Genomic DNA, 27,148 nt, shown 5'->3' on the forward strand with positions numbered 1-27,148 from the left:
CTCCTGCTAGTTGTTGATCAGATGCCGCCTGCTCAATGAAATCATCTTGACCTCTCAGTTTAAAATGACAATATTTCCAGCCCTACTTTGTCTTCCATCCGCTTCCTCAAGAAGGTAAACTATGTGAGGATAGATGTTTTGTTAATCACCATGGGAGTGCTCAGAAGAAGACCTGACACAATTTTAGTGCTCAAACATATTTGTGGGTGAATGTAGTAGATGTGGTATATTCTTGGCAAACTTTGAATTTGCAAACATTATCAAGTGCAATTCTGAAACCATGTAGTTCACGTCCAGATTCAGCTTCTCAATGTCTATTTTAGGTTTGTCTCGTAAATTATGAAATCATTGATACGCGTTTACCCAGCCATCTTTAAATCTTAATATTTCTCTCTGCACTGTGTCAAATGAAAGTTTAGTAATATTTTTAATATTCCTATAGGAAATAGATCACACAGAAATTATGTTGCTTTAAAAGACAGTTGGAGTTCAGGAGATAGATTAATGTCTGCCAGAGGAGTGACTTAAAAGCACTATGACATGTGTTTTTCCCCTTTAAGTTTTCTAAGTCATTGATGTTAATTTCTAAATAAATCTGAGTCTTAAAGCAGATTGTTGAAAGGTTAAGTTCTGTTATGTGCACACAATTACTTTTATCTGCTGATGGTAACAGAAATCATTGAATGAGACAAGACTACAAAACAAAGACCAAACTTTAGCAGGCAGCCTTGGATGTGTGTGTGTGGGAAGAGGGCAGAACACAAAGCATTCACGAGTAAGCAGATTTATTAAGACGGAATGAAAGCATTAATTACATCCCAAAGGAAAGTAAATGACACTGGAAAATACGAGGCCTAGAAAATAAAGATTAAGAATAACACCATGGAGATAATATATAAAGATGTTACCATGGAGTTGGGCTGTCGAAATTCATATAGAAAAGTAAGGAGAGGAGCAGAAGGAAGTGCAGTTGAATTGTGCGTCCTAGTGTAATAAGTCAGCCATGTGAATTAAATAACACATGGTGTGTCCGAGCCTTGGTAGGTGGTGCTTTGTAAAAGATCTGTCTTTCCCCAGGGGTCCCTGAGTTCTAGTGCAGGGAACAAATGAAGTTTGTTCATTTGTTTGTTCATTTTGAAGCCAAGTTACAACAAACTTGGCTTGTAAAAGCTTGTGGTGTATGTTATACACATTTTTACTAAAGACCTGAGCAAACTTTAGACCCTGAACCATTGGATGATGTGACTCCACTCTCACATACATCTTATAACAGCAGCAATAATAAAAGACCATTTTCAGTTATATAAGTGACATTGGCTCAAAATGAAAATAGAATGACTTCTATCTATAGTCACGCACACTTTAGAAGCCTTTAAATATCTCCATTTGTGTTTCGGTAATTTGATGGTTGTATTAAGGGCAGAATGATTTGAGTGTCCGGAATTCTTATATGGGTTTTCCTTTAAGTCTATTAGTGCAACTCAAACTGTTGTGTAGGTAAGAATTGTTATACAAAGGTACGTGTACAAAATTCATATGCATTCTGTGTTATAGCATGATTTAAGAGGTTTTTGAGGATGTTTGGTTTCTCTTTGCCTGTAAGTGTAGCACATACTTAAGAGCAAAGTTGGTCTCATGATTTTTTTGCCATGAAAATTTGCCTTTGCTTTCTTTGCTATACAGTAGTTACCTCTTATCCATGTACAGTACATTTCAAGCCCCCCCAGGGGATGCCTGAAACCACACCCCTATAAACCAAAACCCTATAAACATTTTGATTTTACTTATGCAATAATGGGCGGATAACACATATGATGTGGCTATTCTGGACAAAGGGGTGATTCATGTTCTGGGTGGGATGGAGTGAAATAGTGGGAGATTTCATCACGCCACTCATAATGACACACAATTTAAAACTCATGAACGTTTATTTCTGGAATTTTCTATGTAGTATTTTTGTAGTTCAAGCAGTTGACCACAGGTAACTGAAACTGGAAAAGGAAACTGCAGATAAGGTTGGGGAGGGGGATTATGGCACATACATATGTTACATATGTATATGTATACTATATGCATCTTATGTTTAAATGTATTCATACTGTATGTATGTGTGTATATACTGTGTATAGATAGACAGGTACAGACACAGCAGTGCCATCTCAAAACAGCCTTATGTGTTTACGTTTTTCCAAATAAATCAGAAATAAGTTTTTTCCAAGTGAATCAGAAGTAAGTTGCATACATGATGACACTTATCCTTTAGTACTTCAGTGTGCATCTCCTAAGAATAAGGGCATTCTCCTAACTGTAATCAATTCTCCAATTGTCTTTTGTGGCTTTTGTTTTTTAATTCAAGATTCATTCTAGGCTTGTGCATTGCGTTCGATGCTCGTGTCTCTTTATGCTCTTTTCTATTTGAAGAGTATTCACACCACTATCCTTTTTATTTTTCTTTTTCACCACATTGACTTCTCTGAAGAGTCCAGGATAGTTGACTTGTAGAATGTCCCATATACTGTTTATTTATTTTTTTTAATGACTAAATTCAAGTAAAACTTCTGACAAGGATTTATCATAATTGATGTTATATAGTTCTTATTGCAACATATCAGAAGGCAGGTAATGCCAGCTTGCTTTAGTATCGATGCTGTTTGATTACTTGGTTCAGGTGGTGACTGCCAGATCTCTCCACTGTAAAAGCGTATCATCCCCAATGAAATTATTAAATAATCTGAGAGATGCTACTTTGAAACTATAATATCATATGCCCCAACAACCTTTTAATAATTGCTGGTGTCCATAATGGTCCTTGCCTGAATCTGTTACTACTCTGGGAGTTGCAAACCATTGATTTTTCTAATTTTATTATTCCTTTTACATTTTTATCTGACTTTTTTCTTTATAGAAGAACTCTTCCCATGCCATCTGTCTTTTATTTACAATATTACTGTGGACTCATGGAATTTTTAAATTCGTCCAATGTAAATTCCAACATTACTGTCATTATTCATTTTTATGTTCAAGTTGTCCCAAATGGACCAGGGGGAGTCCCTTCATGACAGCCTACACAATTTTTTTAAAGGTTATAACTTTTTGTGTCTTCTTTAAGAAATCTTTGCAAAAAAGATTGCAAAAAAATTGTCCTACACATTCTTCTAAAGCTTTGTGTTTTTAATTTTTATGTTTAGGTCTGTAAATCATCTTAAATTATTTTTTACCTGGTGTGAGTTAGGGTTTCAAGTTCCTTTCAGTTTTAATATCCGGTTGTTTTCTGCATTGTTTGCAGAAAACACACTTTATTTTCACCATTGGATTACTTTGACAGCTTTGTCAAAATTGAAGTGACCATATATGTCTGGACCTGTTTATATGTTATATGTTTATCTGTTTATATGTTATATGTTTATATGTTATATGTTTATATGTGTATCTGTTATGTTCTATTGACCTATTTGTTTATTCTTATGCTGGTACCATACTGTTTTGATTACTGAAGCTTTACGGAAAGTCTTTAAGCTAGGTAATGTGTCTTCTATTTTTGTTCTTCTTCCAGATTGCTTTGGACAGGCTTATTTCTTTGCATTTTATATACATTTTAGAATTAGCTTGTCAGTCAGTTTCTATTAAAAAAAAAAAGGCATGGTGGGATTATGATTGAAATTGAGTTGAATCTGTAGATCAGTTTGGGGAGAATTGATATCTTAACAATATGAATTCTTCCAATCCATGAACATGGTATATCTCACAATTTATTTTCAACTACTTCCATTTCTCTCAGCAGTATTATGTAGCTTTCAGTTTTACGATATTGCATATCTTTTATTAAATTTATTCCTTAGTGTTTTGTTTTTGATGCTATTTTAAATGGCTGCCCTTTCTTTTTTTTTCTTTCTCTCTCTCTTTCTGTGTCTAATTTCTTCTCCCACTCTCCCAGATTGAAGGAAGTGGTAAATATATGAATCACAAAGTCATAAAAGTGAGCTCTTGTTAACAAAGTTTTGTTGTTGTTGTTTGCTTGCTTGCTTTTTTAAATGGAAGAGCAAAAGTAATCTTGATGCAGCATGATAGATGTAATAATAGAGGTCTGTGTACACTTTTCTCTGATGGGGCAGAGAACTTTAGAAGAGTAAGAGGAAACAAAGGTTTCCCTGAGAAAATGGGCTTTGAATCAAGGCTTATCAAATGGGTCAGAACTTTAGAGATAAGGAGAGTGGCACTCGAGGTGCTTACTGGAGAGAAAAATGCAAGCAGAGGTTTGTGAGAACATAATGTCTTTAGGGAACTGCTTGTGATTTTTTTACCATGGTGAAGTGGTTGTGGAGACGTAGGCCAGTGTTAGGTTAGGCAAAATTAAAGAGTTTGAGCTCTACCTGAATGAAGGTCCCAAGAAACCATTTAATAAATGATCTCATAAATTTAATTGGCTTCTCTAAAAAATCTGCTGCTGTCGACTAAGTGCTTTTTTAAAAAATTGAACTAATGTTTAATATTCGGAAAATTTCATGTTACAATTCAGATTTCTGGCTTCCACTGATAAATAAAAGTCTGTGCTCTCTTTCCACACATATAGCCTCTGAAGATTGGGCACACACCCCTCTCCTGTTTGTTTCTCCTTGTCTCCTGAGGCCAACTGTTAGTTTCTACTTTTCTTTCAGCTTACATTGTTGTTGTTTTAATGTCAGGGATGTGTTTATCCATGGCTCTTCCCAAAATCCTTCTCTATGTGTTTCTCTATGTCTCTTTCAGAATAAGAGACTTAGCCACATTTTAAGAGAGTGAAACAGATATCTACTTGGAAATGAAGAGTTGTCCTACAAAGTTTGAAATTATGCAAGTTCCCCCCGCCACCTGCCTCCAATTTAAAACCAGTCAAAATGTACATAATTTCAAAGCTTTTGGCCCAAATGAATTGTAAGTTGTGTTGGTGCATGCTTTTGAAATGCAGTGAAATGTTTTAATGAGTAAACAGAAATGGTCTTTTCTCCTATTAGGATTAGTTTTGTTGTTGTTGTTTTTTTTTGTTTTGAGATGGAGTCTCGCTCTGTTGCCCAGGCTGGAGTGCGGTGGCACGATCTCAGCTCACTGCAAGCTCCACCGCCCGGGTTCACGCCATTCTCCTGCTTCAGCCTCCCAAGAAGCTGGGACTACAGGCGCCCGCCACCACGCCCGGCTAATTTTTTATATTTTTAGTAGAGACGGGATTTCACCGTGTTAGCCAGGATGGTCTTGATCTCCTGACCTCAGGATCCACCCTCCTCGGCCTCCCAAAGTACTGGGATTACAGGCGTGAGCCAGCATGCCCAGCCGGGATTAGTTTTTATCTATATGTGTTTTGAATTATGTGAGGTTTTAGGAATAAGCTGTGATATGTTTGTTCTACTTGTGGGAGCTGTTCTGAGGTTTAAATGACATAATGTATCTTAAGTACTCAGCATTGTGTCTAGACACAGTAAGTCCCGGTGTAAGGAAGCTCTATTCATTTTGTTATTATGTTAATATATGGTATATAATGTTATGTAATAGATAATTATGTTATATTAATATGTGGAGTTAGTTTATACTTTTGTCCTGTTGTATGTTACAGCCTTTCATATTCTTGTGTTGTTACATGTTCTTGTTCAGATAATGTCAGTATTATCCTAGCTTTATTTAATAATAGAATAACTTTCCTTTTTAACATTCTGAATCAATATGTAGGATTTTGTCTTTTATTTCAAATATTGAAATGCCTATAAAACTGTCTGACTCCAGTCCCTTTGCTAGATAATTATTTTTTGCTTTTTTCAATATTCTTTTTCTGGAATGGTTTATTCTATTCAGGTCATTTGCTTCTTCTTAGTGTAATTTATTTCCAGAGTATTGACTTTAGTTATGGTTTTCAATGGAATTAAAATATTACTTATACTTCGAAAGTGACCTCTTCTTTAGTGGTACTTGTATTCCTTTATGAGTACTCCCTGTATTAGTACTTTACATATGCCCTCTTAAAGGACTGATCACTGAGTTTATCTGTATATTTTAAATTTGTTTATGAAGTGTTCATCCAGTGCAAAAGTAGAGTTTTTGTTATAAAGAATCACGTTTTTCCCACTCCCCAGCTTGCAACAGTTATCATTCTCCTTTTGGATTTACTAATTGTATTCATTGTTTTTCTTTTTTATTTTCTATCCTTTTCCATATAGAATAGTTACAGCTTTCTAACTTTATTATTTACATGCCTAATTATTTTATTTTATTTTTTATTTTAAAAGTAATTAAATTACTTTAAGGTAATGATTTTGATAGTAAGCCCAAGTTTACAGCTTTCCACTGTTTTTACTGTCATTTTTTTTCCAATAGTTTGTTTTACTTTTTAAGTATTTTTACCCCAATGTTATTTTAGAAAATAGTACTATGTTATGGAAGTCTATTTTACGGCACTGCTCATTCTCTATAGAGTTCCTTATGGCAAGATTTATTACGTGTTTTTTGGTGGTCTAGTTTTGTTACCAATTTTATAAATATGGCTTACCTCCTCAACATAGTATATAGTCTATGACTGTGGAGTTAAAATAATTATCTGTTTTAAAAATTTAATTATAGTATTGAAATAATCTGTATTCATATCATTAAAATATCAAATAGGCTAAACAAGTAAATGTCAAAACCTTTCATTGTTATTATAATCTTCCATTTACATAGCATTTGCCTTTTTTTTTGTTTTAAGAACATTTTGTATCTCTGTTCTTTCACATAAAGCATACACTGATACTGAGTGGTGAATATTAAGCCTAATTTTATATATATATATTTGGAGTGAGCCTCACTTTGTCGACCAGGCTGGAGTGCAGTGGCGCAGTCTCGGCTCACTGCAACCTCCACCTCCCTGTTCAAGTGATTCTCCTGCCTCAGCCTCCTGAGTAACTGGGACTACAGGCGTGCATTAGGACGCCTGGCCAATTTTTATATTTTTAGTAGAAACGGGGTTTTACCATGTTGGCCAAGCTGGACTCACACTCCTGACCCCATGTGATCCACTTGCCTCGGCCTCTCAAAATGCTGGGATTACAGGTGTGAGCCACTGTGCCCGGTCACACTTCTCAGTTTTTAAAAATCCCAGTGTTAACGATACTTGCTGAGTTGAAAGAGTATATGTCAGAATTTTCAGAGCTTAATTATGCACCTTGAGTTATTGTGGACTTATTAAAAGCCTTTGTGTGAGCTGTGAACCTCCTCTGACTTTTACTGGGTATGAATTAGTAATCATACCCAAATACATGCAAGTCAGAATAAACAAGTGTAGTATTATTATTGTATAGTCAAGTTCAGTGATTCTAGCTTTGCTTTGAGCTTGCTAACTGTAGTCCACTTAATAATGCCAGTTATGGAAAATTATTGATAATTACCTGTAAGTTTATAAAGAGATACTGGGGGAATATCTGAGTGATGATACAACCTTTCTACAATTCTTTTTTGGAATTACTACTTGCATACCATGTACAGAATGTGTCAGTATTTTGTGATAGCTATCCATCATTTAGATTGTGTCTGAATAATCTCTCTAGAAGTTCCCAAAGAGCAGTTTGTAGCTGATGGTGCCAGTGTAGGTTATTAGAAACACATCTAGACTCCATCTCCCAAAAAACTACTCAGTGTTATCACACTGGTGACCTTATTCGTGTTTGAACCCAGACCTTCGCGTTGTTAACTGAGAAACTTGATTAGTCAGCAGCTTAAAGAACTCAGTTGCAAGTGGCTTTGCCTTGCATGAGTAGGCTCACGTCTCAGTGTCTGCAGTGAACACCTTAACTGCCATGTGGACTGAATGTTTGCTTCAACCTGACCAGCTTGTTGTTTCCTTACATAAAATATTACATCTTAATCAGAAACATGGAATTAGAAAAAGGATGTGGGAGGTATGCAGAAGATTATTAAATTAAATCGTTGTCAATTAATCATAGGAATTACTTGGCCAATGGATGGGAGATGCTTGATGGAGTGTCACATTGGATTGTGACACTCCTTTTCCTGTGTTTTCCTGGCTGACCTATCTTCTTTCTGATGGGCACATTGCCTCTTCTCCTCTTTAGACTTGAGCATGTGCCTGTCAGCTTGTTCTCATTGGTTGGCTTGTGAGCTATTTTGTTTCTTTAAGGATCCAGCACATCTATTTTGATTCATTATGTGTTGATTTAATAGGGTAACTCTCAGTATTACTTTGTTTCAAAATTTTTCCCCATTGTAGAACTGATCATGTGTATCTGTGGAATGCTTTGTAGAGTTTCATACATAAACCTCTTTTTTTCTATTTCTTTTTTAAACATTTCACTCATTTTCACTTGGCACATTAGGAATTTGATGACAAAATTTGATTATTTGACTCCAAAAATATTTTTTAATTTGAAGTAATACCAAATAATTGGCTGGGTGAGTTTATTTAAATGCTTTATAGAATTTTTCACATATTATTTTGGGATGACTGGTTTCTACCCATATTTCTCTATATAGTAGCTTTCTGTTGCCTCAGCTGTTAATTTGGATGTAATTTATGAGAATAAATTTTTAGAAAAAACATTTTTAAAATTGGGGCTACTAGATTTAATTTTTAAACACCTTTTTTTTTTTTTCTGGACATTGTATTTAATAGGGAGCATATATGGCACACAGGAAAACAAGGCTGCTTTGAAATGTCAATGTAAATGTAATGGGCAGTTTGCCAAAGAAAGATTTGTTTGCTTTTGGCTTTATGAAACTTTTCCTGTAGAGCTTCGTGGTGAAGGTTCTCAGATTCAGGAGGCTGGAGTGTCACACACATGCATCAACTCCCTAACCTTGCCCCCTGCCAGTCCCTTCCCTATGAATTTCTCATCCTGTGGGATAGCATTACGTTTTCTTTCTTCTCTTTCTCTCCTTCTCTCTCCCTTTCTCTCTCTCTTTCTCTCTTTCCATCTCTCTTTCTCTCTCTTTCTTTCTTTCTTTCTTTGCTTTCTTTCTTTCTTTCTTTCTTTCTTTCTTTCTTTCTTTCTTTCTTTCTTTCTTTCTTTCTTTCTTTCTTTCTTTCTTTCTTTCTTTCTTTCTTTCTTTTTTTTTTTTCTTTCAGCGTCTTGCTCTGTCTCCCAAGCTAGAGTACAGTGGCATAATCTTAAGCTCACTGCAGGCTAGAACTTCTGGGCTCGGGTGATCCTCTTGCCTCAGCCTCCCGAGTAGCTAAGATTACAAGTCTACACTGCCATGGCGAGCTAATTTTTAAATATTTTGAAGAGATGAGGACTCACTCTGTTGCCCAGGCTACTCTCAAACTACTCAGCCTCCCAAAGTGCCAGGATTATATTTGTGAGCCACTGTGCCCAGCCACTTGTTTCTTTTTTTAAGAATATCTTATCTACAAACCATTTTTGAAGTGTTTTCAAAATTTAGACAGGCTCATATAGGCAGACATTAAGCAGAACTTTTTATTTTACCAAATTTTGAATTACAGGTTAAATTTTACACATCAATTTTCCAGGTCTTGTTAGCATGCCATAATGTTCCTCATGTCACATGGGTGCCTTTAGAATATGAAGGTGACTCTGTCTTGCTATGTTTTTAGTATTCTGGATTAGCTTCTGCCCCACATCTCTCTCTTCTCTATGCATGCTTATTTTTAAAGCATCTGTGTTTTTTCAGGCCTCTTTCTCATACTAGCAAGGTAAGTATATAAATGTCAGGTTATTCACTCACTGTTCTCATATCCTACTTCTAGCTGCTTCACCTCGGAAGGGAAGGTGAGGACTCTAAACAGGACTTCTGTGTCATTAACCAGGTCTCATAACAGTGGGGGGCCTTGCAAGACAGCCAGCTCAGGCTGCTTCTTGCTTCCAGGGACACCCAGTCCCAGGATACAGTAGGCACAGCCATGGCAGTCTGTGCTTTGGGACTCTCAAATTGCATGACTGTATTTCGCACACCATGTGAACACTTCTTGATGTATCTCCCACTTCCTTCTATGAATCTGGGGTAAGGCAGGATGATGGAAAGGAAAGAACCAAGTTTGAATCATAACTATACACCACCTTGAAATATCTCTTAGATGGATCCATGTAGGCCCCACCGTTTTTGCCTGTAAGAAGAGTCAGAAAGATCAGGCTGGCAAAGTCAGTTGCCTCCATGCTAGGTGAAGATTGAGGCCAACTGGAGAGTGTGTGTCCCACTTAAAGTGGTCAGCAGCTTGGCTTTATCATCATGGTAAGAGAATGCAGGCCTGATGATTCTATACCTTTTGACTTTTCAAAGAAGCTAGAAGTGTGGGGAAAAAGTAATTAAAATGTTAGCAGTTAAGTCAGTATCTTAAGAAACACTGTACAAGACCAAGAAAACGTGTCTCTAAGCCAAATCATCTCCAAAGACTTTTGCTAAGATGATGACTAAAGCCTTTCTAAATTAAATATTTTTAATGTCTGTTATTCCAACATTCTTTGGAAGAAAACATACAGTGTCCTGGCTGCTGCCTTAAGTAGTGCTGAGAAGGCTGGGTGGTTGGGTTGAGAGACTTGGCTTCGGGCTGTCAACAGGAGGTGCACAGTCTCTCTCTTCTCCTAGGAAGGCTGAGAGATTGTGGGGCTCCTGTAAAATGCAAGCAGTGGTAGCTCGTTCTCCACGGCAGCTGCTGTCCACCGTCTGGGTAGTGTCACTTCTGTGTGGGAAGCAGATGGAGCTGATGTTTCGACCCGGCTCTGTACCCATCATGAGGTGCGGCCTAAATCAGGTGAAATTCAGGCAGCGTACAGACCTGTGAGCTTGAACATAAATGTGGGTTACTTTCAGCCATTGAGTTTTTAGTGATTTGTTAATGTAGCATAAATAGAAATAGCTGACTGATACTATAGTATAGAGGAGGATAATTACACATTGGTATAAAACAAGACATCAGTCTCTTTTTCAAAAAACAACCAAAGGGGATTCTCATCTTCTCACCCATATGTTTTTCTTTATTTTCTAATTCTTCACTCCCATACTTCCCACACAGTTGGGATAAATTCTGAATTGCAGATTTAGCTTCCTGTGTATACAGCTAATCAATACTTAGCACCCTCTTTAGAGAGGTATGGCTTTCCTTAAGCCAACCCCAGAGAGGATCTCAGTACTCCGGATTGAATATTTAATACTTCTGAAATGACATCTGGAAAAATACCCAAGCTCTTCCTCAGAAACAAAAACAAACAGTTGTAATCTCCTGAATTCAACAGAGATTGCTGATAGCCTACTCTCTGCTAATATCTGTGCTAGATGCTAGATAGAATTTATACAGTTGATATTTGTTCTGTTCCTGCTGTCTGTCATGTGCTGTGGTCATTTTCAGAGCCTTTAAGGAATATACTACTTAGTGGGAGAGGCAGCAAAGTGGATAATTAAGGCCTATTGTGGTAAGCAGTACCATTAAGTGTCACATCCACAGATTAGGGGAGCTTGGGGGAAATGTATCTGGTTGGAATATGGGGAGCATTCAGAAAAGTGTCTCTGAAGGAACTCACACTGTACTTCAGCTTTCTGAAGGGTATGGTTAGGATGAAATCCAATAATCAGACAGTGGAAAGCAGCTTTAAGGAATGATCATTCTCTTTACTCATTAAAAGGAAGCTCTCTTTCTCAATGAGTGTCAGAATCACATGGATCAGGTATTGAGGATTAACCAAGATCTACATGTGATATTGGTACATATGCACACCAAAAATTCAGAACTTTATTGCATGTGAAAATCCCATGACACGTTTTCTGCGCTTTCTCAGCCTCTTTTGGCATTGCCTCAAGAACCTGCAGCCACTGGCTTTGCTGGGCAAGCAGCTCTACTCTAGTCTGTGGGGTTCCAGCACCTAGGCTAGCCAGTCCCACACCCAGTTTTCGTGTCTTCCCTCAAGACTCGAATGAAATGTCATACCCAGGAATGTGTAATCTGGTTTTAAGAGAGACTGCTTTGGCCAGATGAAGCAACTAGAAGTGTAGTAGAGTTGGCTCACTGTCAGGAGGAGTTTGACAGGTGGAAATAGGCAACAAGAAGCAGCTGGGTAGATGTAGTCCTCCCCACTGTTCCCCTCAAAGCCCCCACCCGAGACTGCTCTGAGGCATGTTTTCTCCATTTCACCCATCTGGAAATGTATCACAGCCCTTAACCTGCTGTGTCGCTTCAAGGCTTGTGAAGAAGCTAGTGCAGTGCTTCTCGTTCTTCCCTGTTCCACTATTTGTTATACTCATTTAACCTATATATTTTTTAAGGAACTCAAGCTAAACATTCTATGTGTTAAGCCTGAGTTCCTTAAAAACATTTAGAAGTATATCTAGTATATTAACTCAAATACACTTGTATTTAGAATATCTTTAACTCAAGTTTATCCCAATGAAATGAGTCACAGAAAAAAAAAATTCAGTCTTATTATAAGGGCCAATAATGCAGAAACCAAGAGTTTCCTACAGAGCATAAATTAGCTGACATTTCCTTAGTATTTTTCACCAGTGCTTCCCAAATTTTCCAGTTTACAGTCTGCTTTGTAGGAGTAAGAAAGATTCTTGAGCTCTCTTTTCCCACCAGCCCACAGGCCCTTACCAATCCCCCAAATATATTATCAATCAGGAGTAATTGTTTTTTGGGGGCATGGGGAGAAGAAGCTGTCAAATTTGTTGACCTGCTGTTGTGTGCTGCAAGAGGCCATATGTGACTGTTAGTCAGTTTCACCAGCAGTAAGGGAGATAGAGGACAAAGATGGCCAAATGTTTCTGAGTTCGAATAGTATGTTTTTAACATGAGTCCCTCAAACTAAGCACCCTTCTTCTCTTATTTTTCTGTTTTTGAGTAAAAGCTTCACTCAAAAAATTAATTCTAGAAGTCTGAACTGTGTGTTTTCATAACCTAATGGAGATTAACCTTGTCATTGGTTTCATCTAGACCAGTTAATTCACTGGATTAAGTAGGTAAATCAGAAAGAAAAAGAAAAGCAAGCTCGCTTGCCTTTTTACAACTTCCCTCTTTCCCAGAGAAAGATCAGTTTGATTAGAGCCAGTCTGCTTAGAGATGTCTGTGCTTTGTGTAACTTTTTTTTTATTGAGGTGAAAGTATCTATAAATTCTTGCTAATTAGCAGTTACACATACACATATGAAAAATCGTGTAATGATTCTCATTTCCCAAGCCATATGTATTCCATTGTGTATTTAATATCATATTTTGTTTTGAAATGTATCTCAGATTTCTAGGGTTGTATGTTTCTTTATTAATCTTTTTTATCCACAAGAAGTGCGTTTGTGGAAGGAAAAAGGAGTGAAACTAAGAAAATGATTTAATTTCCTTGAAAATGCTCTTCCTCCTAAAATCGGTCCTCAGTTTGAATTTTGAATTTGTTCAATTTTCTGTTCACATATTAGTGAATTTAATAATTTAAATTGATTTTTAAATATAGCTGCTAATTATTAGACTGGCTTAGAATTATCTGAGTTGCTTTATCATAATGTAGGATATATTGTTGCAAAAATATGTCTGTATTCATTCATCCAGATTTCTTTTTTTTGTTTGTTTTGTTTTGAGACAGTCTCACTCTGTCGCCCAGGCTGGAGTGCAGTGGCACGATCTCAGCTCACTGCAGCCTCTGCCTCCAGGTTCAAGCAATTCTCCTGCCTCAGCCTCCCAAGTAGCTGGGACTACAGGTGTGCACCACCGCTCCCACTCCCTTTGATAGAGACGGGGTTTCGCCATGTTGACCAGGCTGGTCTTGAACTCCTGGCCTCAAGTGATCTGCCCGCCTCGGCCTCCCAAAGTGCTGGGATTATAGGTATGAGCCACTGCGCCCGGCCTCAGCTGTTTTCTTAAACTTAAAATGTGTGTTTCATCACAAAAGATGTATTAATTACATTCATATTTACTTATTGTTTCAGAATTAACTCCTAGAAGTCTGACAGGTGGTAGTGCCTTGCAAGCTTTGTGTTAAGAGCTGCTACTGGGGAATATGCCGTTGCTATGCCTTCCACTAGGGTGGCATTGATCTCATTAAGACAGAAATTATATAAGAATGCTTTCAATTTGGGAGCTTAATATTTTCTTTCCTTTTACTAAACACTTAAGTGGCTTCTTACTGAGTTTTTCAAAATGCTTTGCTGATTTGCTGACTCTGAGGAAACAAATTGAATGAGACACATTACCTAATGTTGCCTGGATCAGCAGAAAAGAAAGGGAAAGTCTGCTTAGGGTTCTGAGGACATCTGTCCAGAACCCCGACAGAGTGATGTTTGAATTTAGTGCCTCTCTTTGTAAACATATAACACGTGCAAAAAGTGTGAAAAAGGCCAAAGGAGGGGGAAAATATAATCTCATCAGTCAGAGAGAATCATTGGTAATATCTGATATATTTCATAGGTGCATTCCTATAAGAATTCGGTTTAGGTTTATTTTACAGAGTTCTGAACATACTATATGTGTGTGTATTCCATTTAGTATTCGATTTTTTTTTTTTTTTTTTTTTTGAGGCAGAGTCTTGCCCTGCCGCCCAGGCTGGAGTGCAGTGGCACGATCTCAGCTCACTGCAACCTCCACCTCCCGGGTTCATGCCATTCTCCTGCCTCAGACTCCCGAGTAGCTGGGACTATAGGTGCCTACCACCACGACTGGCTAATTTTTTGTATTTTTAGTAGAGACGGGGTTTCACCATATTAGCCAGGATGGTCTCGATCTCCTGACCTCGGGATCCGCCGCCTTGGCCTCCTAAAGTGCTGGGATTACGGGCATGAGCCACCCCACCGGGCCTAGTATTCGATTTTTAATTTAGTTATCATAACCCAGGCATTTTTAAGTCATTACAAATGCTTCATAAACATTTATTTTAGTGACTATACTGTGGCTATACTGTGATTTATCTAATTATTCTAATTAGTTATTTAGGTTGTTTTCTAATTGAGACTATTATAGATACCTTATGATAAAGTTTTTTAATAGGGATTTTTATTGAAAGATAATATACACTATTCAGTTGTGTGTACATGTATATACTATATAGCATTTTGAATTTTTCCTGAGCTAACACATGACTAAAACTACTGTGTACATCAATAAATTATCACTAAATGAACACAACCATGTTGTCACTACTCAAGTTAAGAAACAGAACTTTACCAAGTCCCCTAAATATGTCCTCTACCCTCTGCCTTCTAATCACTGCTTCTTCCCTCTTTCTTGAAGATAATCACTAACCTGACCTTTAAGGCCATAGATCAGTTTTTGCTTTGAATGTCTGTAGCTTGGTTAATCTCATTTAGATTTAGGGTTACAAGATCAAGAAGTATGGATGTTTTAAAGTAACTTATTTCATATAATCAAATTGCCTTCATAAATACTGTGCCATTTTACCACCACATTGTTAAAAAGTATGAGAAAGACTTTGATTCCTGAGTGTGGAATTAGGAATTAGAAAGGAAGAGAAATTAGGGTCAAGTGTAAAGAGAAAAAGTTCTGGACAGTGAATGATAGAACCAAATAGGATCATATTGCCTTAGGGAAATCTCAGCCATCTGTTTCTAAATTCTATTTTATGGCTTTGAAAGTCCTCTTCTTTACCTGGACATTGCCAGTCATTGTGGCAGAAAGAAACGAGAACGTAGTGAGCCACGTACTGGCTCTTCATGCACCAGCTCTGGACACAAGTGGCATATGAACTTCTGCCCACTTACATGTCACATTCATGACTAAAGAACAGATATGAGTTCAGTAGAGCCAGGAGTATATAATCCCACAGGGAGAGGTCCTACAGAAAAGGAAACTTGACTACTTGACAATCATACCATGCACCACACTTTGTTTAATATCCTTCTCCCATCTATAAGCAGATCAGATTATTTAGATTGCTCATCTTTTATTTTTATTATAAAAGTGCTCTCTGGTCTTGAGGGGCCTGCATCTCTGTATAGAACTATACCTTCTGTAATTATTGGTTGGGTGGTTTGCCTGGTGCTAAACTTTTTGAAGTGTGCACTTCTTTTCCAAGAAGAGGCCTGGAAACATCCTTGTTCATTGAGAGGATGGGGAAATGCTAACTTTAGGTTATAAGGTACTTTTGATGGAAAGAAATTCCTCCTTAGGAAGTAAGGATTTTTGTGTGATTTTTGTTTTGTTTTTGTTTTTTGTTTGAGGCAATGTCTTGCTCTGTTACCCACGTTGGAGTCCAGTGGTATGATCATAGCTCACTATAACCTCAACTCCTGGGCTCAAGCGATCCTCCCACGCCACTCCTGAGTAGTTAGGACTATAGGCTTGTGCTGCCATGCGCAGCTAATTTTTCTTTTTTGTACAAACAGGATCTTGCTGTATTGCCCAGCCTTGGAAATAAGCTTTTTTATAGCTAATTTACACATTCTGCTTACATGCTCCAGGAAAGCTTTCAGTAAATGATTTTCTAGCCTATGCATAATTATACTTACAGGACTGTGGAGGTTTTCTTCCTGGCACAGAAAGGTAACCGGCATGAGTTGTTCACCAAGAGGCTTGCTCCAGGTCATCAGGAACACTGCTTTCAATTGTAGCTAACATCCTGTTCTTCACCCTTTCCTAGTCAATTTGCTTCTTCTCTATTGCCATTCTTTGCTACAACAGCTGTTTTGTAGTATTGCTCTAAAACATTATGTTTTGCTCTCATTTCTCTTTCTTTTTATGTCTTCATGAAAGCATAAATCAGTCAAGGTACTCTGTTGTTCAGTTAGAGAAATAGTTGCACAGTGGAGAGGGTAACACAGTTATATTTGGTCAGCTTGGATTTAACATGGTGTCTCTATTTTATTTCCCAAAGGTGTCTTCTCTTTAGGGATGGTGAGGTTGGAAAAAGGCTCCTGTAACCCTCCTCCAGGATGAACCACCTGCCAGAAGACATGGAGAACGCTCTCACCGGGAGCCAGAGCTCCCATGCTTCTCTGCGCAACATCCATTCCATCAACCCCACACAACTCATGGCCAGGATTGAGTCCTATGAAGGAAGGGAAAAGAAAGGCATATCTGATGTCAGGAGGACTTTCTGTTTGTTTGTCACCTTTGACCTCTTATTTGTAACGTTACTGTGGATAATAGAGTTAAATGTAAGTTGGTGGTTCTTTCATGACTTTTTAAGAAGTGTTTCCAGAGACAACAGGGTTTTTTTTGTTCATTTTTCTTATCATTTGTCTCATTTAGTAATTTCCGTCTTTTTCCAAATGAAGCCATTGCTGTTCTTCTGCTGATTTGGACCTTTCTTGTTCTCTAGTATTATTGTTTAAGGCAAATGTGGTCAGTTTAAAACTCATGTTGTCTGGGATTTTGAAATTTGAATTGCTAGTATTTTGCTCTGTAACAGGAGTTGACAAACTATAGGCTGCAAGACAAATTCAGTAGACCTGTTTTAATAAAGTTTTATTGGAACACAGCCAGGCCTATCTGTTTACATATTGTTTATGGCTGGCCTTTGCACTGAGTAGTTGCAGTTGAATAGTTGTGACAGAGACCCTCTGACCCACAAAGGCAAAAATATTTATTCTCTAGTCTTTTTCAGAAAAAGTTTACCCATCCTTCCTCCAGAAAATGTAGGATGCTTTTGGAATATGTTTTAGATGTTTCGTGTACTTTTCTAGTTCCCAGATTTAAGATTTGGCATATGTTTGTTCTTTACTTTCTTGCAAAGAGATTACTTATTTATGTTTCACCAGAAAAGTTGTCCTGGAGACATTCGGAGGTTTATGCAGTTATTCTGTATTACCAACCAATTGTCTAGACCAGTACTGTCCAATAGAAATATAATGCAAACTATTAAATATGTAATTTTAAATTCTCTAGTTACCGCATTAATAAAAATCAGAATAAACAGATGAAACTCATTTAATATTTTTTATTTAACCCAGTATATGTGTTTTCGTCCCAAAGCCTTGGCTCTGATTGTTTACATTCCTTACCGACAAATAGGTGAGCTCCTCCAGAAGGTTTTCCTCACAGGCAGAAAGTCTCTGCTTTCCTGTTTTCAGCAGTTCATTTATTTCCAGGAAATGTTTGCTAAGACCTGGTTAGTACTAATTATTCCCTGTTGTTGTTTATTTTTAGGGGGTTACTCTTTGCTAGGCACAGTGCTAGATGCTTTATGAGAATTTGTTACAATACAGAAGTTGTGAAAAGATGCTGATTCCTGTTTGAAAATTATTTTAAATTTTGTCTTTTAACAGCAAGAAGGAACATCTTAACCTAATTTTTTATTAGTATTCTAATTCATAGCAGTAATTTCAATTCTAAACTCTAATTACTTAATAATTAGGGTCACTGAATCTCATTTAATTTCTTCATGAATCCTAACAGAGGACCTAAACTCATTATGAAAGCAGACAGTTACATGAGAAAATAATATTCATCCCATAATCACAGTGATGTGGAACATGAGTCCACTGTTAAGTTTCTGTTTACAGATTTTTCTTCTGTTAATTTTGCACTGTGGGAATGCCTAAGTTTTGTTTATAACCAGACAGGCCAGGGATATGACATAGTAATTTAGAGTTTCTTTTTACTATTTGTTCTATATATGCACATTAAAGAAAATATTTTAATGCATATTTTAAAGGAGTAATATGTTTTCAAAACTATAGCTATGTAATGAGAGATGAAAAGGAAATGCATCTCTTTTTTTTTTTTTTTTGAGATGGAGTCTTGCTGTGTCACCCAGGCTGGAGTGCAGTGGCATAATGTTGGCTCACTGCAACTGCTACCTCCCGGGTTCAAGCAGTTCTCTTGCCTCAGCCTCCAGAGTAGCTGGGACTGCAGGTGCACACCATCACGCTCTGCTAATTTTTTTGTATTTTCAGTAGAGACAGGGTTTCACTATGTTCTCCACACTGTTCTCTATCTCCTGACCTCATGATCCACCTGCCTCAGCCTCCCGAAGTGCTGAGATTATAGGCGTGAGCCACCGTGTCCGACCAGAAATGCACCAGGAAACACAGCAGTAATTTTAAGGGGGCACACTTAAAAATCATTTTAACGTCAACAGCAAGTCCAGGCATTCATTGCTTTGGCTGCTTATATCACTATGTGCCATTAAATGAGGAAAGTCATGGGGCAGAACTGTGGTGGGGTTCATGGGATCACACTTCTCATTTCCCTCCTTTCGGTTTTCTCCAGGGAAATAGAAATGAAGTAGGCTGCCCCCCATTCTTGTTCGCAGACAGGTTATCTATTTACATCTGTATGCAACATGTTCTAAATGAAAAATCACCAGGCCTAGCAATTTAGAAATGTGTTTTTATCCTCACTTTTTCACCAACTACTAGTTTCCCCAGTTGTAAAATTAAAAGATTGGAAAAGGGTATACGATCTTTAAGCAAGAACATCATGACTTTTTTTAGTATGATTGTTTTTCAGTGTCCACTTTCTAGTTCTACTGGTTTTGAATTGTCAATCTTGACCTGGCGTTTCGCTACACACAGTACCATTCATTTTGTTTTGTTGTCTCTCTGTAAAACTCTAATCATTCAAATCCATTATTATTATTTTTTGTGTCTTTACATTTACTGAGTGCCAGAGAACAGGTTTCTAAATCAGGTGTTGCAAGCTCTACCAAAAAAAACTACGTGAAATTTAGAGTTTAGCTGAATAAATATGGCACATAATCTTATGCTGCCTTGTGACGTAGTCTTAAAAGAAGAAAGAAAATGTCATAAAGAGTGCTTAGGCCTTTAGAATATGGGGAACCAGCTGTTCTCTGCAATTATAACAATAACCAAAGTACTTTGCCTCCATGTATGACTTCCACCTTAGCCACCTTCCCTCTGTGCTCCAGGGACCTGACTGGCACCATCCCAGCCTTGAGTGTAGGGCTCGGATGAGCCAGAGAAGCCTAACAGCACCTTAGTTCATTTTCCTTCTAGAAGATCTTAGGGTTCCTGATCTCTTTTCGGTCAGTTAAAAGGATGGTTTTGATTCTATCCAAGGCCTCTTGGTCCACCTTTGAGTAGACTGATTTCCCAAGTTGGATCTGGAATTAATTATGGCTTGGGTTCCCTGAGGACTCTGTTCCCTCTGCAGGCTCTCTCCTAGTCTCTGTAGACAGTATGAACAGGGATCAAAATAGTGACAGTCGAAAGGAATTTGGCTTTCTTTTTAGCTTTTGATGCTTGATTGAGATTATGGTTCAAAAAAAGCCTTTATCAGTGCTTAGTGACTTTTTTCTTGTTATTTTCTAACTGGTGTACTAGAAAATGTCATAACATTCCTAATTTGACTTAGAGCTTTCGTGACCAGGTCTTTGGCCTTAGGCAAGCTGTTTAATAAGTTCTCTGGGCCTTTTGATCAATTCAGCAAACTAATACTGGTCTTGCCTTCCTCATGGGTCCATGTGAAGATCAAATGGAAAGATGTATACAGCAGCCCCTTTGAAGATACAAAGGTCTGCACAATTACAGGTTGTGTAATTTATTAATAACTAAAACAGATTTGACCCAGAAAAAGGAAAAAAAAAATGCTGGTTACTGTTTTCTCACTATTGTTACATTTAAGTTTCAGGTACTTATTACCCTGCTAATTCTGATTCTATTACCTCATTCCTATTATGCTCTATAAACTGTGATGACCAAGTATAACAGAAATTCAGATGAGAGAGATCAGTGGCTTGGACTGTTTGAGGGAGTGAATGGAAGAGATGGACTGTGAATTGGATTTGGAAGGATAGGTGGCAGTTAAGATGGGAGGATGATCTGGGAAGGATGATCCTTCAGTGTGGAGCTTGGGGAGAGGGTTTGGAGATCAAGGTGCATGGAAGTACTGAAGCAGGAGTATGTGCTTATGTGTGGGGAGTGTGTGCTCAAGTGCTTGTATTTGGAGGGGACAGGGGCAGAGGCCGAGAAAATACTAACCTGACTAGAAAGTAAGGTGCCTATTGGAAATGAAATTGCATAGGTAGGCTGGTGCTAGATTATTCAAGTTATTAAAAGGTATATAGAAGGATTTATGTTTACTGCAATGAAGAGCTGTTACAGATTCTGGAGCAGAATGGACAACGTGATTTTGAGATTTTGCAGAAGTCAGTGACTCACAGTCTACATCACAGCCTCCTTGACCTGTCCAGTTGGATGTCTGACTTAACATGCTTCCCCCAACACGTACACACAGCTTCTTTCCCCCTTCTTCATCAGTAAGCAAACGCAGAGACTCAGACCAAAAGTGAAAACTCATTTTTGATTTGCTTGTTTGTTTTATATTTTTCATGCTTCATATCCAGTCTAAAAGTAAGTCCTGTCAAATCTGCCTCTAAAATACATTCAAAATGTGACCACTTCTCTTCTTTTCCACTGTTTCCAGCTTCAACCAAGCCACATTATCACTCATCCAAACTGCACTCCTGGCTGGTCACCTGCATCCGCTCACCATACAATCCATTCTTCTCACAGTAGCCAGGGTAACCTGGAAAAAACAAAAGTCACATCATGTCACTTTCTGTTACAACTCTTCACTGGCAGGCCAGGACATTTAGAGTAAAATCCAAATGTCGTACCTTGGCTTGCAGAGCCCCCAGAAGCCTCTCAGACTTCCTCCCCATCCTCTGTTCCTGGCTTATGGTAGATGAGCACACTTGCCTCCTCCTGTTCTCAGTCAGGAATAAGCTCCTTTCTATCTTGGGGCCCTTCTACTAGTCGTTTCTTCTATATGAAATGATTAATTTCTTTTATCTTTTTGTAGAATTCAACTTCTTATCTTGCTAGTATCAGTTTAAATGTCTTCATTGTTCTATCACACTGTCCTGCTTCTGTTGTCTGTGTAGCATTTATTTTCCTACTTGCCATCTCTCTCACCTTGCCTGAATATAATCTCCATGAAGACAGATATTATTTTGTTTACTGAAGTATTTCTTATATTTAGAACAGTGCCTGGTGCATAATAGATACTCAGCAACTATTTGGTGAATGGATAAAGATCATTGTGGCAGTGGTGTACAGGTGGGACAGATTGGCAGTAAGAACATGAATTCAGAAGCTGTTGCAGGAATGTCATTGAAGGTGGTGGGAACAGGAAGGAAAGAACTAACCTGAGAGTCACTAAAGGAAGGAGTGTGAGAAGACTTGTTGATAGGCTGATTTTATCATCCCCAGTATGCAAAGATGACTCTAAAGTTTCCAGTGATGAAACCTAGAAGAGTAGTACCAGAACTGACTGGGAAGGGATTTTGTGTGAAACTAATGATGGTTTATTTAAGACATCTTGAGCTAGAGATAAAAATTTTGAAAAGAGGATGTAGAGTGTAAGTTAGGGATAGAAATATAAATTTTAGATAATGTCTGTTTGAAGGCAACTCCAAATCAGAGTATTTTAAAGTATGCAGATACCAGTGAAAAGCTATGGGTTATTTATTGCAAAACTGTATTGGCAGCTTTGATTCCTGTTCTCCCAGGAATCAAGGGGAGGTCTCTAAGTGGTAGAGAACCCCTGTTTGCTATAGGCTGCTTGGAATATTCATTCTTTTAATATTCTGGATATTGGCAAGTTTCCTTAGTCTGGAGAGACACAGTATTGAGACTAAATGGTTGGGTGTTTTTCGATCATTATTCCTCCTTCCTCCCAGGTTTTCAATTCTATTCATTTGTAAAGGTCTATAGCCAAGCAGGTCTACAGAGGATCCAAGCTAATTACAAAGAAATGTAGACCTCCTTAAGGGATTTTAGGGCACAGGATAGTATTTATGGTATGCTTTCATTTGCATAACAAATACAAATATGTGAAATGACATCTAAGCTAAGAATACCCTTCCCTATGGCAACTTTCATTCGAATTTGAACCTGGCAAAGGTGTTCCTTATTGTTTTCCCTCTTATCCAGGTCTCTGGTTAACTGTCCTTCCTTTGGTCCTTTTTCAGGCTCTCTGCATTTGTTTGCCAGGCCCATGCTCTGCATTGGAAATTTGAATTTACTTTTGCATGTCCTGCTCCCTCTGATCAGGCTAATCCAGGGACTCTGACAGTTACCCTGCTTGGGTGCTGCATTAGCTGCCGACACATGTCCCCTTACTTGATTTTTAAAAAGTATTAAGCTCCATAGTTTAATTTGTCAAATTTTGAACTCGATGATATAAGATTTATTTTGACAGTAGAATTGGGAGAGGACAGAAAGTTGTATCAGGTTTGAGTCTAGTACTGTCCTTATTTTGTTATCCATGTTAAAAATATATTTAAATTGATAAAAGTGCAGAATGTTTAAATGCCAGGAGAAATAAAAATGAGAAACCGCCACAGAGAATGTTTACACTTCTATCCTGTGTCATGCTAATGGCCATTATTGACGTTTGCCAGGAGGTCAGGGGAGCCATGGCCTTCCAAGACCTAAGACTGTGGAGAGTGATCAGAAAGTGAGGGAGTCCTGGATAAAGGTGAATTGCCTTTAAAAGTATACTTTTGTATGATTGAAGACTTTATCTTAGAAGGGAAAAAATAATTTTCTTAACATTTTAATTTTCCCAAATATGAACTACAGAAGCTATTATTTTTCACTATACAGTTACATCTGTTGAATGAATGAATTCAGAATTGAGGAATCAGAAAGTGCTATCCAGCCCTTTTCTATTAAAATGAGAGTTCTTTTCTTCCGTACTTTAACATTTCTGGGTTCTAAGAAGATAGGCAGGAAAGTTGGATAGGAAATCTTACCCTTGTTTTAATTCCACACATAAACCTCTCCTTGTTTTTGCTTCTTACTCTCCTTGCTAGGTGAATGGAGGCATTGAGAACACATTAGAGAAGGAGGTGATGCAGTATGACTACTATTCTTCGTATTTTGATATATTTGTAAGTATTATGTTTCATTTCAGATGTGATAAAACTGACCCAAAAGGCAGATTTCCTCTAAATAAACTTCAAATTCCATGCCCTTTTTTCCTCTTTTGAACACTGACCATATTTTCCTTTTCTTTTAATTCCCCACCATTCAGTGCTCTCTCCCTCTAAATAAGGAATTGTCTGACCATCTCAAGGAAATAAAAGATTAATGACAGATAAGGGAGGGCAGCATAAGGAGCCGTTCCTATTTTCTTGTTGGAGAGCCTTTATTCTTTCAAATGACTGAAATAGAACCTATTGACATATCTAGTCACTGAAAGGAAAATTCACCTATTTATATAATAGGATGATAAAAATGCCATCTTTTTTTTTTTTCTTGCCTTGTTCTTTCTTTCATAAAGGGAGATTAATGTGAGACCTAATTTGCTATTACATTAAGTTCTAGAGCAGGGATTCCCAAATGCTGGTCTACAGACCAGTGCCAGTCCCTGGTAGTCTCCAGCTAAATCACAATAATGAAGACAGTCTGGTAAGTTCTTCATAAAGCTATGTCATTTTTGTGTATATTTTTTTAAAACATCTCTTTTCTTGCTTTCAGCTTTTGGCAGTTTTTCGATTTAAAGTGTTAATACTTGCATATGCTGTGTGCAGATTGCGCCACTGGTGGGCAATAGCGGTGAGTATGCCCTGCTTGAGTGGGTCATCGCCTCCAGTGCTGGTGGCCAGGTGCTGTTCTCTACAGGCCTGGGCTGGAGAAGATACAGTTCTAATGCAGGTGGAATCCCACTAGCTTTCCTGAGTCCCATTTCCTCCATACTTAAGTAGGTTTAATACTCCAGGGCTTCTTTCCAGTGTTAATGAGTAATGAGTAACTAGATTTGTCTCTTGGTGCTGAGCCAAATGAGGAATCTAGAAGCCCAACAGTGATTATTGGCCAAGCACCAAGCCACCCTCTACTTTATTTTGCAAATAAGAGATGGGAGTAATACATCTGTCACAGAGATATTTGGAAAATGTCTTATTTGGTTGAAACTGCTTAGTGATTGTTTTTCATGATATGGTCTGTACTTATTTAGATAATTGCCTTAGCCCCTTCTTTCTTCCCCACAACCCCCCATCTTGGAGGGAAAAGCTCTCAATCTTTCTGTTGTTGCCTTGGGCTTCTCAAGGACAAGGACTTTTTTACTCCTCTGTTTCCTTGCATCTAGCACAGAGAGCTTTGGTATTCTTAATAAATATTTAGAGATTGATAGAATTGCTAGCAATTCTGCCTGACAGTTGTCTGAATATTTGCCTTTTGTACAGCTTTAGTGAGTCAATTCTGTGGGAAGAAAATGTGGAGCTCCTCAGACTAGAGAGAACTGCTCAGAAATAACCTGCAGTTCTGCCATTAGAAGGCGAGACCTCAGGTCTGGGTGGCCCAGGCTGCCCTCCTGAGTCCACTAGGGGGCGATATCTGTCTGGGCCATCTGTTCTGAGCATTCTCAGAATCACGGGGCAGTGGTCAGACCATTTGTTAATCCAGAAGCTCTCATTTCATGGATATAGGCTGACAGTCTTGGCCAGACTTGACTCCCTTTCCTGAATACTCTTTTGCTGATATCGTCATAGCTTTTGATGATTGTACCCTCCCATTTTTCTGCATTTTCTACAACAGATCCCTTTGGGATGTTATATTCCTAAGTCCCCATATGTATGCTAGTATTTGTCAGACCATCCCTCTCAATGTTTGTTTTAGAAAAGTGTTTGACATGTATATTCAGTGAGAGCTGTAAGACGGTATCTTCAATATCTGCTTTCAGATTATCTGAAGAATAAGTCTAATTTAGCAAATCATTTTATTGCTTCTGATTCTTGCTTTAAAAAACATTTGCAGAGAAGGGTCCAGAAGCTGGAAGGAGGAGAAGTCAGCTGGTATCTAAAGAGCACTTAGTTTGAGCCTGTAAAGTTAATTAGTGTCAGAATATGAAATGCTAAACTGCCTCCTCTCCCAAGCAGCTTACAGTGTGTGTGTGTGTGTGTGTGTGTGTGTGTGTGTGTGTGTGTCTGCAACTTTGATAATACTTATTGAGCAAGATACTTGGTGTTCCCTGTCCTCCCTTCTGTTGATCAAGCTATTATTGGTATTCATTTTGGTCAGGTTTCACCATGCTAAAAATATTAGTTGACGGAGACAGTGACAAGGCTCAGGTATTACAGTATCTCTGGACTTCACAACCCCTGACGAAAGCCCTACCTATGCACTTTACCGGTCTGTTCATGTGCTTGAGAGGCTGTGGAATTGTACCTTCTGGTAGATAAATCTTAGTTACCTAGCACACCAGCCTGCTGACATGTGGGAGGAGAAACCACATGCAGTCATTTAGGGATCGTGTCACATATAGAAGCCCGTTTTGCTGCAGTGTGGGTCTAGGGGATAGAGACTGAGTGATATGGGAAGGAGCCAGGCTAGGCACAGGTTTTTCAGGCATTGCCTGCTCCTAGCTCAGATGGGTCTCTTGTGAAGAGGGAGGTACCTTCACAGTGTGAGATGCCTAATGTGAACAGTGCTGGATTATGTGTCTTGCAGTTGACAACGGCAGTGACCAGTGCCTTTTTACTAGCAAAAGTGATCCTTTCAAAGGTATGGCCTACCACTGTTTCTGTACAGTTACCATCTTCAGTGATGAAGCCTCGTTGTCCAGTGTGAGTTTGTGGTAACCGCATTTCCCTTTCCTGGTCCTATCTTTTCTTCCAGCTTTTCTCTCAAGGGGCTTTTGGCTATGTGCTGCCCATCATTTCATTCATCCTTGCCTGGATTGAGACATGGTTCCTGGATTTCAAAGTGTTACCTCAAGAAGCAGAAGAAGAAAACAGTAAGTTCCTCTCAGAGTCAGCCTCCTGAGACGGACTGGGTACCAAGCTGGGAGGAAGAGATATGGTGTCTTGGTGTGAATCGGGCTGCAAATGGGTAGAGTTAGGAAGTGGTGGGGTCTCCATTCTTTAGTGGCTACAGCAGAAATCGAGAGAAAGGTTGGGTGGATGAAAGGGTAAATAATAGAAAGCAGCTCCTCTCTCCAGCTATTGAGCCAGGCTTTCCCTGGAAGAAAATGTGAACACTGGTGTAAAGAGCATTCAAGCAATAACAAAAAATAGCCTGCACTTCTTTCTCCCCAGACAGCTTGTTCTTTTCTCCCTGTTAGCAATAGGCAGGACACAAAGCATTTTTTTTGCATACGAACAGAACTGTGCTGTTTAGGGGCAGAGAAAATAAAACCAATTTTAAGTGAGTAGAAGCAACTATTCTAAATACAAGCCAGTGATTCTCCAAAGTCTCCCATTGTGATCCATACAGCAGTTGGTGGCTTCAGATGGGCCACAGTTAGAACAGTTAAATGCCTAGGGCTGAGGACCATT

The 27,148-nt window shown here is 38.3% G+C and overlaps 1 protein-coding gene across 1 annotated transcript in view; it reads left to right on the forward strand.

Annotated features, from left to right (window-relative positions):
* STARD3NL (STARD3 N-terminal like) overlaps window positions 1–27,148 on the forward strand; it is a 52,739-nt gene that overhangs the window by 12,596 nt on the left and 12,995 nt on the right. The window contains exons 2-6 of the mRNA XM_050783335.1: window positions 16,775–17,057; window positions 23,684–23,761; window positions 24,351–24,428; window positions 26,322–26,375; window positions 26,490–26,607. Coding sequence (XP_050639292.1) covers window positions 16,833–17,057; window positions 23,684–23,761; window positions 24,351–24,428; window positions 26,322–26,375; window positions 26,490–26,607 — 553 coding nt within the window. The 5' untranslated portion in view covers window positions 16,775–16,832. The remainder of the gene's footprint in view (window positions 1–16,774; window positions 17,058–23,683; window positions 23,762–24,350; window positions 24,429–26,321; window positions 26,376–26,489; window positions 26,608–27,148) is intronic.

This window comes from Macaca thibetana, chromosome 3 (assembly GCF_024542745.1).
Source record: "Macaca thibetana thibetana isolate TM-01 chromosome 3, ASM2454274v1, whole genome shotgun sequence".
Taxonomy (NCBI): Eukaryota; Metazoa; Chordata; class Mammalia; order Primates; family Cercopithecidae; genus Macaca; species Macaca thibetana.